Genomic DNA, 16,604 nt, shown 5'->3' on the forward strand with positions numbered 1-16,604 from the left:
TCTGGATCCAATGCTGCACCGTCTCCTGGAACAACATTTATAACCAAAGCCACATTCAGTACCTGACTATTGGAACATGTACATATATAGAGGCTCATGCATAACTAGCATATATAGCTACTCATCTATAAACACACAAGACACGAAATCCACCGATCCACATGTAACTGGTGTTTAACTACAGGTTGGAACTGTAGTTAAACTGGTGTTTAACTACAGATTACACATATTTCTGAATATTTTCCTGTACGGCTTTCTTAATATCTTTATTTCTCAGACTGTATATAATGGGATTAAACAGAGGAGTAAATACAGTGTACAGCAGGGATAGGATTTTATTCATATCCGATGTTTGTCCACTTGTTGGAAGAACATACACGCTGAATATTGTCAAGTAAAATATGAAGACCACAGTGAGGTGGGAGCTACAGGTGGAGAAGGCTTTCTGTCTACTGATATTAGATGGAATCCGTAAGATAGCACGGACAATGTTAACATAAGAGATAACAATTAGTGTGCCAGGAATAATCAATAATGGGATACTTTGTAGATACATTTGTAGTTTTATAGGAAATGTATCAGAACAAGAAATTTCCCGTAAGGGAAGAAGATCACAGAACAAATGGTCAATGATATTTACTCCACAGAACTTTAGCCTTGATATTGTTAGGGTGTCACTGAATGCACAGGAAAAACCAACCAACCAGGATATGGCGACTAATCTCACACAATACCCGATTGTCATGATAGAGGTGTAACGGAGGGGATTACAGATGGCCACATATCTGTCATAGGACATCACTGTGAGGAGAAGACATTCAAATGCTTCTGAGGAGGCAAAAAATAAAAACTGAGTCATGCAGCCAATAAAAGTGATGTTCCCCCCATTATTCAGGAGAATGTAAAATAAGTTGGGGACAATAATAGCTGACAGAAAAATGTCATTAATGGACAGTTGTGAGATGAAGAAGTACATTGGAGTGTGGAGGTTCTTGCTGGTGGACACCAGGCTGATGATCAGGAGATTCCCACATACCGTGAGGCAAAATAACACAAAAAGCAGACAGAAGAGGGAAATTCTGAGCCGTGGGTCACCTTGAAAACCCAAGAGGACAAATTCTATGACATCAGTCACATTGTTCTCCTGCATTTAAAAAAGAAAAAAAAAGAAAAAACGTACAGAACAAATTAGTTTTTTTAAAAATAGGCAAAATTTAAAGTAAGAGTCTATACAGTCAAGAAAAGGAGCTGGGAATGTGGATGCTATTCATCTATTATTGTTGGTAGCCGAAGAAAAAGCAATTCTAACCCTTTTTCATCCTGCATCGTAGAATGTCGCAGCCAACGGGTGGTTCACGTGAAGCAATGTTCTATAATGGCACAGTGAGGGTGTGACATCACTTAAGGGTGTCAGATGTATTGTGCAGCTGACAACAATGGACAGCCGATATCCCACTCTAGCAGCCGGGCTCAATGATAACTCCGATCCTGACCAATAAATCCCTTAGATGCCAGACCACAGTAAGTAAAGAGTTTGACATCCCATTAGAGCTGATTGCGAGGTAGCAATAGGTTACCATGGCGGTTGGGGGCCTATGAAAGGTCCCCAGGTCTGCCAGTGGTATCTGTGTAATACTGACAGGCACTATTGATTTAGAATATATTTTATTCCAGAGCATTATACAATTGATTAAACAATCACAGCATCAACTCTACTGGTGGCACTAAGGCAAAAAAAAAAGTTAAATAAAGTGTAAAAAAAGTGTCCAAAGAAAAAACAACATTTTTTTTTGTATATTAAAAAAAAATATTCATCCAAAATATAAAATTATAAAACATTATGTTTAAACTTTACAACCTTCCTATTGTACCACTCCCAAGGAAATCCTTCACCCGCTCTACCTCACCAGAGGAGCTATTTTTTTTCTAAAGGCACCACCATATATTTGGATCAATTTGCTTTTGAGTTCCAATTTTAAAAACAAATAATTTAAATAAATAAATAAATAAAATGAAATAAAATCAATAATTAAAAATTTTATATATATATAGAAAGAGAGAGAGAGAGAGAGAGAGATAAATATGTAAGTTATCCATTGGAGTCCTATCTTTTGCCCGGGCAGCATATAATGGCAAGCAACATTTTTTTGAGGCAGTTTTTAAATTTTGTTTTATTTTTAGCCAAAGCCAGGAGTGCGTCCAAAAGAACGTAAAAAATTGTGAATCCAGCCTCGTATACTGTAGTGATGAGATGACTCAAAATGTACAGTAAGTAATTGATGAATATACATTTCTATGACCAGTTTTATATGAGCCATGTATTGGTGTATTTCTTTAAGAGTATTAATGCTGTAAATCTTGGCCCAGGTCCATAGGTTTTAGGTCCCTATGGTCAGGCCTACATTTACGGCCATTATACTCTTATTAGAAACTGGCGTTAGGGTTGGGATTGCCCTTACATCAAGCTGGACACGTCATTATTCTACTTGTCTTCAAAACCGAAGACACATCTAATACATAAAATGAAATTGTGTTAAAAGTCCAGGGACTTTTAAGGCGATTTTCCCTTTAAAATAAAATAAAATACAATAATTATGAATATTCCTTAAAATTAACATGTACTTAACAGAACTTACATCTGGTCCATGTCCATGTTCTGGAACAAACATTTTCTTATAGATAAATAATGTATCGCAATTATAATCAATATTAAGAGAGAAGATCCCAGGATGTATCTGAGGACAGTTCAATATCAGAGGCTTTAATGAAGTTGTGCATAAAGTGATGACTACCTGTATATATACACAGAATGAACACAGGTGACGTGTATATAAACTCTATGGAGATGGTTTCTCATTGTCTCCTGAGCTTCTGTTGAGTGAAGAAAATAAAAATAAACTTATTCATCATTAACTTTTACTTTACTTTCTTGATTCGCAGATCAATTAATTTCATACTTATGGAAATAAAGTTTAACATCAAGTGGAAAAAGTTCAGAAAGTAAAACACTAATTAAAAGAGAAAACTTTTTATTTAATAAAGTAAAAAGTTTAAGAAATTTTGTATTGAAAACTTCACACGTAGATTATCACCATAAATAGTTCATAATAAGAAAATATAAAAAATATAATCACAGGCCTCATGTACTCGGCTCTATAGACCCAGCAAGTTGTACATAACAATGATATGACACCAATAACATGCTATGGGGCCTTATGGTACTATTACATTGCCTGAAATGGGGGCTGTAAATGAGCGCTGATCAAGGAGACAGCTCGATGATTGGCTTTTGTTTGCTCCTTTCACATGGAGCAATGATTGGATACGAATAAAGACGAACGCTCATTACTCTGATCACTCGTTCCCATACATTTTCATCATGTCGGCAGAGCAGCTCTCTGATTGCACGGGGAGATGTGATGCTGACAACGATGATTTTTAATTCTGAATAAAAGGGCAGATCAGCTGATGAATGAGTGTTTGCTCGCTCATTGGCTGATAGTTACCCTGATTACACAGGGCAATGATCGGGAAGGAGCATTCGTATGAACGCTTGTTTGCCTGATCATTTCTCGTGCATTAGGGCCTTTACTGTACTTTCCTATGCTCCTGATTTTGTGCAGAGGGTTTATTCTGTTGTGTTCTGGCTCAAACAATATTCTCATATTCCATCAGATGCCATATTACGAAGTATTGTTTACAGTTGTTTAGGAGTCCAAGTCAATTGGGACCCTGATGACCTTTACTCTCTTAATTTCCCTCCTCTCTTAAAACACACACGTCAGGATCTGAAATCTGAAATCCTAAGATTACACTCAATTATCCCGGTTTGGACACATGATTGCGATTAGAATAGACGTTCAGCCACAATTCTTGTATCTCTTCCAGGCGGCCCCTATTCTACTCTTTGTGACATTCTTCAAGAGCCTCCTGGGTGCACTCCAGAAATTTATTTGGGGCAGTTTTAGACCACGTCTCAATCAGTCCTGTCGGGCCATAAATTGAAGAATGGAGCCAGTCTCCCTGTTTTTTCTTGATTCCATCACGCTACGATTTTGATGAGAGTAGTGGATAAGCTCCACAATGGACGAAATAAACAATAGGTGGCAAATGAAACGACTACAGTCTCATTATCCCTCAGATCCTTACGGTGGATCTTGCCAGATATAGACCATCCTTTGCTGTGTTTACTCTTTTCACCCCTCACTATTTGAATCAGTTGTTCACAGCGGGAGACAAGTAAGTGAGCAGGAGGTGGGTAATAATAAATCCCCCACTAGACACCACCTTACAGTCTGACTCCACAATTGAGTGGGTTACCCTAAGAGTTACAGTCATTAAAGTGCAGAAGTCAGAAGTGGATGGAGATGTACAGGACTTGTTTATGGCATTGATGAGACCTAAACATGGGGGGAAATACAGAGATTGGTGATAGCACGGACTGCGGAGATCAAAGTGTTAAAATGCTGGGTCGGAATGTTTTGTGATCCCAGCTGTGTTCAGGAGGCTGCTCTAAGATCAGGAGCTGTTAGTTACAGGATGAGCGCTCACAGGAGCGCTCATTAGCCTCTTCTACAGCGACGCCAAAAGACGTCGCTGTAGACTAAGCACCTGCACCGCCTGCCGTCAAAAGACGGTGGACAGTCGTTAAGGAGTTAGATCCATGTTGGGAAAGTGTAAAGCTTTTGATATGAGGAACATGGATAGTTGGTGTTGGGAGTGTAAATTAGATGTCCATCACTGCAGTACATCATACTTATGGGACGCGTATAAACTATTCATTGTTGTAACCCTTAGCAATCGTATCTCCAATCTTCCCTGCTTGGTCTAGTTCACCAACTCCTATTGCACATCAAGAGATTCAACCACCAGGCAAGTTAGTCGCACTTAAGTTCTTGTGGCAACTGTGTAACATAGTCATGGGGAAATCGGGACTGTAGCGGAATTATACCGCCGCATTAAGGAGCTAGGAAAGGTATTTTTGGATGATACAGTATACAAAATTTTTTGAAGTATGAACATTTTGAGAAGGCTCTTATTTCCCATCCAAGATATAAAGGAGATTTTGAGTTGTTCAAACTGATATCTATTGTCGGCAAATAAAGGGAGGGGTTCACTCTGGATCTGAGGAGAATGATATTCCTATATTAGACTTTTTTTTTTTAACAGATCATGTGAGAAGTAGTATGACATGTTCTATCTTTGCCCGTTTTCCCGGATCCCTTAATAGACTCAAGTCTATCAGGGATCTGTGAAATCAGAACCCGCACGGATGCAAATCGGTCTAGAAAAACGACAACGCAAATAATTTAACTTGCTGGTTAGATCTCATCTCCCTTTGAAACCATTGATACATGTAGATCCCAAAAAAAATGAAGGCTCCTATTGCTCTTACTTTCTTTGGAAATCGCACTCTCCCCTTTAGTCTCAAGTGCTTAGCGATATAACTAGAAGTACGTTGAAGGTATGGCAGGTAATTAACACCCTTCCAGTATTGAAAAATGTCTCATTACACCTAATGCCTATTGGTGTGATCCCTTCCTGGAAGTCAAGTCTTCTGGGTGAAATTTCCTTTCCATGGACCAAATTGCTTAAAGAGGCTCTGTCACCAGATTTTGCAGCCCCTATCTGCTATTGCAGCAGATCGGCGCTGCAATGTAGATTACAGTAACGTTTTTATTTTTAAAAAACGAGCATTTTTGGCCAAGTTATGACCATTTTCGTATTTATGCAAATGAGGCTTGCAAAAGTACAACTGGGCGTGTTGAAAAGTAAAAGTACAAGTGGGCGTGTATTATGTGCGTACATCGGGGCGTGTTTACTACTTTTACTAGCTGGGCGTTGTGTATAGAAGTATCAGCCACTTCTCTTCACAACGCCCAGCTTCTGGCAGTGCAGACACAGCCGTGTTCTCCAGAGATCACGCTGTGACGTCACTCACAGGTCCTGCATCGTGTCGGCACCAGAGGCTACAGATGATTCTGCAGCAGCATCGGCGTTTGCAGGTAAGTCGATGTAGCTACTTACCTGCAAATGCTGATGCTGCTGCAGAATCAACTGTAGCCTCTGGTGCCGATGTGGCCGACACGATGCAGGACCTGTGAGTGACGTCACAGATCTGCACTGCCAGAAGCTGGGCGTTGTGAAGAGAAGTGGATGACACTTCTATACACAACGCCCAGCTAGTAAAAGTAGTAAACACGCCCCGATGTACGCACATAATACACGCCCAGTTGTACTTTTACTTTTCAACACGCCCAGTTGTACTTTTGCAAGCCTCATTTGCATAAATACGAAAATGGTCATAACTTGGCCAAAAATGCTCGTTTTTTAAAAATAAAAACGTTACTGTAATCTACATTGCAGCGCCTATCTGCTGCAATAGCAGATAGAGGCTGCAAAATCTGGTGACAGAGCCTCTTTAATACCCCGATTACATCTGGGCACTATTGAATCAGGCATGGACCTCCTCAGCTTACTCCTGGTGGGGTAGAGAAGTGGCCTCACTTTCGCACACTCACTGTCTTTTAGACCAAATTCTAGAACTTTCCTTCACTCCATAAAACGGCCAATTAGAGACTTGAATGTGTTAGAGAAGTTACTAACTTCCTCGGAGCCCTGTGTCAGGTCAATGTTGCACATTTATACCGCTTTCTTTTACAGCAAAATAAAAACAACTCTATTTTCTGATGGAATGGGGGAGTGTGCTGAGCGTGAAAGTCTGAAAAGCGGACATCAAATCCATGTTCTCCCGCTCATGTGAAAATCCAAGATAATTCATTTAAACTACTTACCAGATGGTATAGAATTCAAACCTTTACAAAAAGGGTGAATATTTGTAACTCTGACCTGTGATGGCGATGTCAGAGGTCACCATGCTCTATTTCCTATATATGTCGACCTGTCCAAAGATCATTCCCTTTTGGGATATAGTTTGAGGTGAAATCATGAACATATGTCATCCCAATAAAGACATCCCACTCAACTCTATCGTCCCAAGGCCTCAAACCTGCCAAAAGCTGTTGGATTCCTTGGTTTATTTAAGCTGCTAAGTAACTCATTGCATTAAAATGGAGAGATACTAAACCACCTCTGATGCATCAATGGCGAGAAAAAGTTTGCCAACCGTTTCGTTTTGAGCAGGCTATGCGGATTTGGAAGAAATTTTGCGCTCAGCTTGCTTTCGCTAGACCTGTATATTATTATCTTGGCATGCCTATCCTTGTTGTTTAAAACTGTGTTTTAAAACCCATTTCATAACCGATATTCACACATTATACTTCTTATTGTATCAACCTGATGTCTCTTTAGTTTACGCCATACTTAAAGTTTTATACGTTTTTGTTTTATTCAAGGGTTTATGGGTTATTTGCACCAAGGCGCGTTTTGCTACTGGTGTATTATTAACTCAGTCTGTAATTCAAGTGCCATTTAAATTAACTTTAAAATTTATATTGACATTTTAATAAACTAAATATATTAAATAATAACAAATGGATTATTATTTGTATAATTTCTTCTTCTTCATCATCATAATAATAATAATAATATTATTATTATTTAGTGTCACATTATTATTACTATCATTATTATTACTATTATCATTATTATTATTACTACTATCATTATTATTACTATTATCATTATTATTATTACTACTATCATTATTATTACTATTATCATTATTATTATTATTATTATTTAATGTCACATTAATATTTGTATTTATTATTAATTATTATTTTTAGAATAATTTATTATTTATAGCATTATTATTGATATTATTATTATTATTATTATTATTATTATTATTTATCATCATTATTATTATTATTATTATTATTATTTAATGTCACAATTATTATTTGTTATTATTATTATTATTATTATTATTATTATAAGCATTTATTATTATTATTAATATTATTATTATTACTATTTTTATTATTGTTTTTATTAATATTGTTTACCTCATTTGATATTAGTAGAATTATTACTGGTCATAAACATTTTTATGTTACTTGTAAGCACACTTGTCCTTCTAAAAAAAAAAAAAAAAGCTAAATATGTCAATGTACTTAATACTAGAGCAGCTTCTACAGCTTCTATGTATCATGTTGGTTCTACCAGTGTTTTTCAGTTTAAAATTTGTCTTATAGTATATAACTGTGCAGGATTATAGAGGCAGTCTGACACCTCTGTATTATCATACAATGAATAGTAAATAAAAATAACAATAATAATTAATACTAGAGATAATTGAAGCTCATCTGCTGGTGTTTCAGGGAACACGGTGGTCTTACTCCCAAAATACTACTTTACATATAATTTTTTATGCTTATTTTTATCCTGGTGGTTTAAGTAATAGAACCAGAAGCGTGTTAAAGGAACAGTGTCATCACAAATTATTTTTTTATATGTTAAAGATGTTAGTGCTTTATTAAAAACGTTTATATTCATTTGTGTGTTTGTGTTTTACTTTTTCTTATTTTTACACTTTTTCTTCCCTATGGGGGCTGCCATTTTTTGTTCCATTTCTGTGTGTGTCGATTAACGACACATACAGACATGGAATACGGCAGCCACAGTCCCATAGGGACTGCGAACGGCTCCCGTCCCATTGACTGCAGTGTACGGCGTCTGTGTGGGAACTGCGCATGCGCCGCTCCCACACAGTCCTATTCGAAATTGGCGCCGTCCGGCGCCATTTTCCTGTGGACCGGAAGTCGCGGCCGGACAGTAATATTACTACTTCCGGTCGCGGCTTCCGGATTTGTGCACTTGCACCAGCGGCAGCAAACGGAGCGGACGGGCCGGAGGGAGCCGCGGCGGCAGGAGCAGGTAAGAGATTTCAATGTATGTTCGTGTTTGTGTGTGTTTACTACTGTATGTAAACCTACTACACTGTGGGTTAGCTCAAAAAATGGCGACACACAGTGTAGGAGGTTACATCGTTCAAACCCCTCGTTTATCCCGGCACTAGCCAGGATAAAGGAGGGGGGGATGCTGAGAGCTCACTAGAGCGAGGGCTTTTAACAAAATGTTGCAATGCTGCAATTTTGGGAACAGCTCCATCTAGTGACCAAAAATGGGTAGTATTATAAATTAGAAATAATTTATAATATTACCTGGACTCGTGCAAAAAAATAAAAAAAAATTGAACAGTGTTTAATCACCCACACACTAAATGTTTAATTTTTAAAAAAAAAACATGTTTTTCGGGCAACACATTCCCTTTAAGGCCGGGTATACACTGTGCATTTTTGTTGCGTCTTAACATGCATTTTTTGGGTTTGGTACATAAACTCTCTGGTTTCTCAATGGGATTCATCAACCAAAACAATAAAAAAATTGTTAAAGACGCCACAATAACGCAGAGTGTGAACCCAGCCTATTGAGGTTTCCTGACTTTGAATTTTTATTTATTTATTTGGGGCTCACACATTCTGGTAACTGTGATCTGTGGCTAACGAATGGGGACTATTTTTTTAATTCATCTATCCTTGTCTTGATGTCAAATGGAGGGAAGGTTTTAAATTAGCTCTGCACACCACAGGATGTAGTGTGGGGATTTTGAGGGTTCATATGTTTATGCATCTCAACTTCATGTGCCATAAGAATTAATAGTATAGAAAACCCCTAAAAAAAAAAACTAAAACATGCAAGTCCCTTCCATTGAAAAAAAGGAACAAAACATTGTATATATTGTATATTGCCAGATTGTATATATTAACCCCTTGGCGCTGCAGCCAGTTTTTATTTTTTTATTTTCATTTTTCTCTCCCTGCCTTCAAAGAGCCATAACTTTTTATTTTTCTGTCGACATATTATAAGTGGGCTTTTTTTTTCTTGCAGGACGGGTCACATTTTTAAATGGCACCATATAATGTATTGAGAAACTTTTACAAATTGTTTTGTAGTCTAAAATTATTTTTTGAGTTTTGATTTTACTTCGTTCACAGCACGGTAAGGGCAGATACAGACGGACGTTGCGTTTTTGCGCGCGCAAACAACGCTGCGTTTTGCGCGCGTGTCAGCAGCGTGTGCAATGCATATTTTAACCATGTATGCGTGTAATACGCGCGTAAGACATGCGTTTTTCCTGCGCGTGTAAAAAACGAACGCAGCTGTTCTGTTGACGCTAGCCTCAAAAAAGGCCAAGAATGCAACACCCCTGCTTGATGTGTGCACCTGTGTTTATTCATTTGTGTGCTTTGGGTGCAACCCAGTGTTCCAACCAGTATTTGCGGTTACTTTGTATGCCACACTGCATTGATGCCACCTAGCTCTCTGGCCCGTGTGCTATTAGCATGGATGCTATCCCGGAGGTTTGGCCAACGCGGTAGCATTCTACGGCCACACCGGCGGAGAGCATGTAGGATGTGGGTTCACCCAATAGTGGCCCAACGCACCTCAAAAGGGCATTTTCATACCCTCTTTGCTGACCTCCGTCGTCACCCTGAAAAATTTTGCGCCTTTTGCCGCCTGTCTGTGCCTGCCTTTGATATGCTGCTGGAGCTGGTTCGGCCTGGAATAACCTATCAGGACACCAACATGCGACGCTGTATTTCCCCAGAGGAGCGTCTCCTTGTCACCTTACGGTATGTGCTGTTTTGTTATCCAGGTTACACATTCTTTTAGGTGCTTCATGTCCTACCTAACATGTTTGCTTTGTGGTTTGCTTTTATGATTTCCTGTAGATTTTTGGCGACCGGCAATAGCTACCATTCCCTTCATTTTGAATTCCTTCTTGGAGTGTCCACTATTTCCGGCATTGTCCCAGCAACCTGTGTGGTCCTGTGGCTGAGATTGAAGAGCAGCGTGATCCCTCAGCCTACGGCCCAACACTGGCTTCGAATAGCGCAGCAGTTTGAAACCGACACCCAATTTCCCCACTGTATTGGTGCACTCGATGGGAAGCACATCCGTGTGCAGAAACCGCCCCACTCTGGGTCTCGATACTTCAACTACAAGCAGTTTTTTTCCATAGTCTTGCTGGCCTTGTCGGACTGTAATTTGTGCTTTACCATCGTGGACATCGGGTCCTATGGAAGCTCTGTGGATGCCCGCATTTTTCGCTCGTCCAGAATGGGCCAGCGTCTAATGTCTAACCAACTTGATGTACCCGAGCCTAGCATCCTCCCTGGCACCAGCGGTCCACCCGTTCCTTATGTTATGGTTGCAGATGAAGGTTTTGCCCTCAGCAGACATGTCATGCGTCCATATGCGCGGAGGGGCATGGATAACCGTAGGCGCATTTTCAATCAACGCCTATGCAGAGCACGGAAAGTCGTGGAATGCGCCTTTGGCATCATGACCAGCAAGTGGAGGGTCCTGATGACAGTAATGCAAATGTCGCCGTCAAATGTGACATGTGTGATCAAAGCCTGTGTTGTGCTGCACAACTTTACCCGCATCCATGATGCCGCTCATGATGGGGAATATATGGTAACATCTGCACCCACCATCAGCCTCGGCCAGGCTGCTCGGCCTGGGCGGCCACCGACATGTGGCCAGCGAGTGCGCCACCAATTTGCAGAGTATTTTGACAGCCAGCCTTGAGATGTAACCTGGCAGAACGTAGCCATTTGAGGTGTGGTGAAGTTAGTATTATTTTCTCGAACGTCTGTTTATCCCTCTAGTACTTTTTTGTTTGGGGGGGAGGGGAGGGTTAGGGACTCGCAAAACTTGAGGCCCCTTGACGTGGGTTGCGAGCTTAAAGCTCGGTAGGCGCTTGGAATACCCTTTTTAGAAGCCAATAATTCATGGACATAACATCCTCTTGTGTAGACAATGGATTTCCTGCCCTATATGTCAGCGCCCCTTTCTGGGTGAGTAAAGGTAGATATGGGCAAACAATAACTATACTAATAACACCTCAGTTCCTGGTATTCCAAACCCCTTCCGACCAACGAAGACCTCAACGATGTGCTGGAGAAATGTCATACCGTCCCAACCTCTTACAACATTGCACTTCATAGTGGTAGAGGCTGTAGAAATGGTGAGCTAGGTAACATAAGGATTGTCCACACGGAAGTGAAATATATAAAACTTTTGCGTTTATGTTTGTGGCACATACACGCCATAACAGAAAAATACACACGCGGGAGTACATACCCCAACAAAAATTGGCACCAAGATGATGCATATCCTAAAGAAACATGGAAGGATTCCTAGGCAGTCATGGGTTTTTAACATGTGGCCTTAGAACACACTCGCCCCTACAGATTCTGATAGGCATGGGGCGGCGAGCTGTAAGCAGACATTTCCGCAACACTATGCTGTCCCCGGCCCTGATGAGGATGTTCCTGCACAGCATAGTGGGGGTGATACTGCGTTTGGTAGCCGTGAGGCTGCATGGGAGCCTGTAAACTTTGGGCAGGTAGGGAGTATGGAGGGAAGTGACGGACAGGGCCAGGCATTGGGGCAGGGGAGAGGTACCTTGGGGCAGGAGGGTATTGCGCCATGTGCTATAACACAGGGGCAGGTTGGGAGGGCCCTGGCAAATGGCCCCCCGCTGAGGGCATAAAGACACTACGCCAGTGCTCGATAGATGTAAAGCATCGCCCTGGACTTAGCGGGGGTGTAGAACTGTCGATTAGCGACAGTATATTTGATTGCAGCCGCACCAGCCTATCCACTGGTACCCGCCGCATCAAAGGTGCCATGCTGCGACAAAAAAAGTCGTGATTGTCCTCATCAGCAGCACGGCGCAGGTACTCCAGAACACAGGCGTCCACAAGTGCACCTGCGGATGGGTTGACAGGGCGTCTGCGGCGGGGTGCTGCATGGCTAGGTGCCACTTGGTCCGGTTGCCCTGCTTCAGGCGCTGAGGCGACTGGGCCAGGATCCTCTCTGGTGGGCTCCGGGGTTAGGGTGACCAGGGGAGCGGCGGATTCGGACGCCTGGCTACGCTCGGGCCGTGCCTCCTCTTCAGACGCATCCAGAGTGTTGCTAGTTCTAGAATATGGGGGACACGTCAGTTGAGGAACCCAATTTACTGTGCAAACACAAAGCTGCTTTGGCGTATCTGACATTTTTGGTAGGTGATGTTTGCATAAAGGGCCAACAACGAGTACTTACGGTCGCATGTCCATTATTTCCCGCAGGAACAACAGCTGCTCATAATAAATGTAGCGGCCTTTTCTGGTGCCACCTTCTCCGCTGCGGCCGCCGGATCCATATTCTCTACGGAACTGGTCCCTTGAGCTGCGCCACCGTCTCTTTACATCGTACACTGTATAAATAATAAAGAACACATAATTCAACAAACGCACCAGATGTTACTGCGCACACAGACAGTGCATATAAACTACTGTACCACACGTCTACACAAGAACAAACCTAACTTGATGATACTATATAAAGATGCCACTGAACGGAAACGTTGCCAATGACAGGCATTGATTTACCAGGGACGCAATAGCCAATATGGATGTCATTATACACATCAATGTCGACACACAGATATCCACTCACCAATGCGTTGGCGGTCACGGGTGCGGCTGTCGGCCCACTCCTGCTCGAACAGCGCCTCTGCTATATGCTCCCATGCTGCCTCCTTCACTGTGCGGTCATGGTAGGCCTCCGCATGGGTGTTCCAGACCTCCGGACGCTGCTGAACTAACTTGATGAGCTTCGCCACATCCATCTGCCGAGGCATGCCTGCAAGGTGCTTGTGGTGCTGGAGCAAACGGTTTGGCCTCTTTTTGAAAACCTGCTGTCTAAGCTACTTCCTGCTTTTCTGCTGGTTTCAACTAGTTAGTTCAAACTCCTTAGCATAGAGACAACGTGTACTGCGTGAAAAACGCGCGTTCGGAGCTGCTGCTACCGTATGACATGCATGATTTTCACGCACCCATTGACTTCAATGGGTGCGTGATGCGCGAAATACGCTGAGTTATTGAACCTGTCGCGTATAGTGCGCAGCGAACAAACGCTGCGCAAAAAACACGCACTGTTTGAACTACCTCATTGACTTCTATAGTGCAGTGCGTGGCGCACGGAAAAAACGCGGACTGCACGTGCTCGTGTGAATCCCCCCTTACAATGACAAGTAACTTTATTCTGTGGGTCAAAAATATTACGGCAATGACAAGTTTATATTGTTTCTAATGTTTACTACTTTACAAAATAAAAACAATTTCTAAAAAATTTATTTTGTTTGTGTCGCCATTTTCTGAGACCCATCATTTTTTTTTATTTGTCAGGCGATAGAGCGGTGTGAGGACGTGCTGTAGTTGTTTTTTTTTTACCATTTTGGAGTATATAGGACTTTTCAATCACTTTTTTTTCTATTTTTTTTTGGGGGAGGATGAGATGACCAAAAAACAGCAATGATCACAGTTTGTTCTTTTACTGTTCACTGTGCAGGATAAGTATCTATCTTATAGTCCTGATTGTTATGGACACAGCAATACCAATTCTGTTTTTTGTTTTAATTATTTACATTATTTTATGTAAAAATTGGAAAAGTAGGTTATTTTGAACTTTTAAAGTTTGTTTTTTCTCAAATTCTTGAAAAAATGTTAAACTTATTTGTATGTTTGTTTTTTTTTTGTCCCACTAGTGGACTTAAATATGCAATTGTTTAATGTCTTGCGCAATATACTGCAATGCTGTCAAAAGACAAGTGGGCACTCCCTCCGTCTGTAGAAAAAAAGATCAATCTCCAGAGGAGTCAAGTCTGCTTTAGGCCTCATTTACACGAGCGTGTGTGTTTTGCGCACGCAAAAAAACGCTGCATTTTGCGTGTGCAAAAGGCACTTGACAGCTCCGTGTGTCATCAGTGTATGATGCGCAGCTGCGTGGTTTTCGCGCAGCCGCCATCATAGAGATGAGGCTAGTCGATGTCAGTCACTGTCCAGGATGCTGAAAGAGTTAACTGATCGGCAGTAACTCTTTCAGCACCCTCGACAGTGAATTCCGATCACAATAAACAGCAACCTGTGAATAAAAAAAAGACGTTCATACTTACCAAGAACTTCCTGCTTCCTCGAGTCTGGTCTCCCGGCCGTTGCCTTGGTGACGCGTCCCTCTCTTGACATCCGGCCCCACCTCCCTGGATGACGCGGCAGTCCATGTGACCGCTGCAGCCTGTGATTGGCTGCAGCCTGTGCTTGGCCTGTGATTGGCTGCAGCTGTCACTTGGACTGAATCGTCATCCCAGGAGGTCAGACTGGAGGAAGAAGCCGGGAGTTATCGGTAAGTCAGAACTTCTTTTTTTTTTTACAGGTTCATGTATATTGTGATCGGAAGTCACTGTCCAGGGTGCTGAACCAGTTTAACTCTTTCAGCACCCTGGACAGTGACTGTCTCCTGACGTCGCGTACCGGAACATTTTTTGCCGCGTTCGGTCAAAACGAGTTCGGCCGAACCCGGTGAAGTTCAGTTCGGTTCGCTCATCTCTAAGACACTCCGTTTGGATGTTAGTAAACAGAAAAGCACGTGGTGCTTTTCTGTTTACATTCAGAGTTTGACAGCTCTTGCGCGAATCACGCAGTTCGCACGGAAGTGCTTCCGTGCGACCTGCGTGCTTTTCACGCACACATTGACTTAAATGGGTGTGTGATGCGCGAAAAACGTAGAAATGTAGAACATGTCGTGAGTTTTTTTCAGCGCACTCGTGCTGAGCAAAACTCACGGACTGTCTGCATGCCCCCATAGACTTGTATAGGTCCGTGCGACCCGCGTGAAAAGCACGCGCGTCGCACGGACGTATATCACGTTCGTGTAAAGGAGGCCTTACTGTGAGAACTGTGAATATGTGGAATAGTCACAGCAGGGACAGGCGATGTCTTCAAAACAGGCTTAGATAATTTCCAAGAATGTATAGAATTATTTTTTGAATGTTGATCCAGTCTGACCGTCACTAGGGATCAGTAGATAAATTTTTCTTTTTGGTTAATGCCTAATGGGTATTTTTATGTTTTTTAACTTTTCACTGGATCGGTAAGGGGTTAACCCCTTCAGGACTGAGCCTGTTTTGGCCTTCAGGACGAAGCCGATTTTTCAAATCTGACATGTGTCACTTTATGTGGTAATAACTCTGGAATGGTTTTACCTATCCAAGCCATTCTGAGATTGTCTTCTCGTGACATATTGTACTTTATGTTAGTGAAAAAATTTGGTCAATAAATTCAATATTTATTTGTGAAAAACATCAAAAGTTTGAGAAAATTTACAAAAATTACAATTTTTCGAAATTTAAATCTATCTGCTTGGAAGACAGATAGTATTACCACACAAAATACTTACTAGTTTATATTTTCCATATGTCTACTTTATATTTGCATAGTTTTTGGAACATTCGTTTATTTTTCTAGGACATTACAAGGCTTAGAACTTTAGCAGCAATTTCTCATATTTTCAAGAAAATTTCAAAAGGCTATTTTTCAGGGACCAGGTCAGTTTTTGAAGTTAGTTTCGGGACCTTATATATCAGAAAGTCCGCATAAATCAACCCATTTTGAAAACTGCACCCCTCAGAGTATTCAAAACAGCATTCAGAAGTTGTTTTAATCCTTTAGGCATTTCAGAGGAATTAAAGCAAACTACAGGGGAAATGTACAAATTTAATTTATTTTGCCAAAATTCATATGTAA

At 41.2% G+C, this 16,604-nt stretch overlaps 1 protein-coding gene across 1 annotated transcript; it reads right to left on the minus strand.

The window, feature by feature from the left end:
• Nucleotides 1–220: 220 nt before the first annotated feature.
• On the minus strand, nt 221–1,150 carry LOC142750639 (olfactory receptor 11L1-like). Its single transcript, XM_075859632.1, has one exon. The coding sequence runs from the start codon at nt 1,148–1,150 to the stop codon at nt 221–223; it is 930 nt and encodes a 309-aa protein (XP_075715747.1).
• Between the last annotated feature and the right edge of the window lie 15,454 nt (nt 1,151–16,604).

This window comes from Rhinoderma darwinii, chromosome 3 (genome assembly GCF_050947455.1).
Source record: "Rhinoderma darwinii isolate aRhiDar2 chromosome 3, aRhiDar2.hap1, whole genome shotgun sequence".
NCBI lineage: Eukaryota > Metazoa > Chordata > Amphibia > Anura > Rhinodermatidae > Rhinoderma > Rhinoderma darwinii.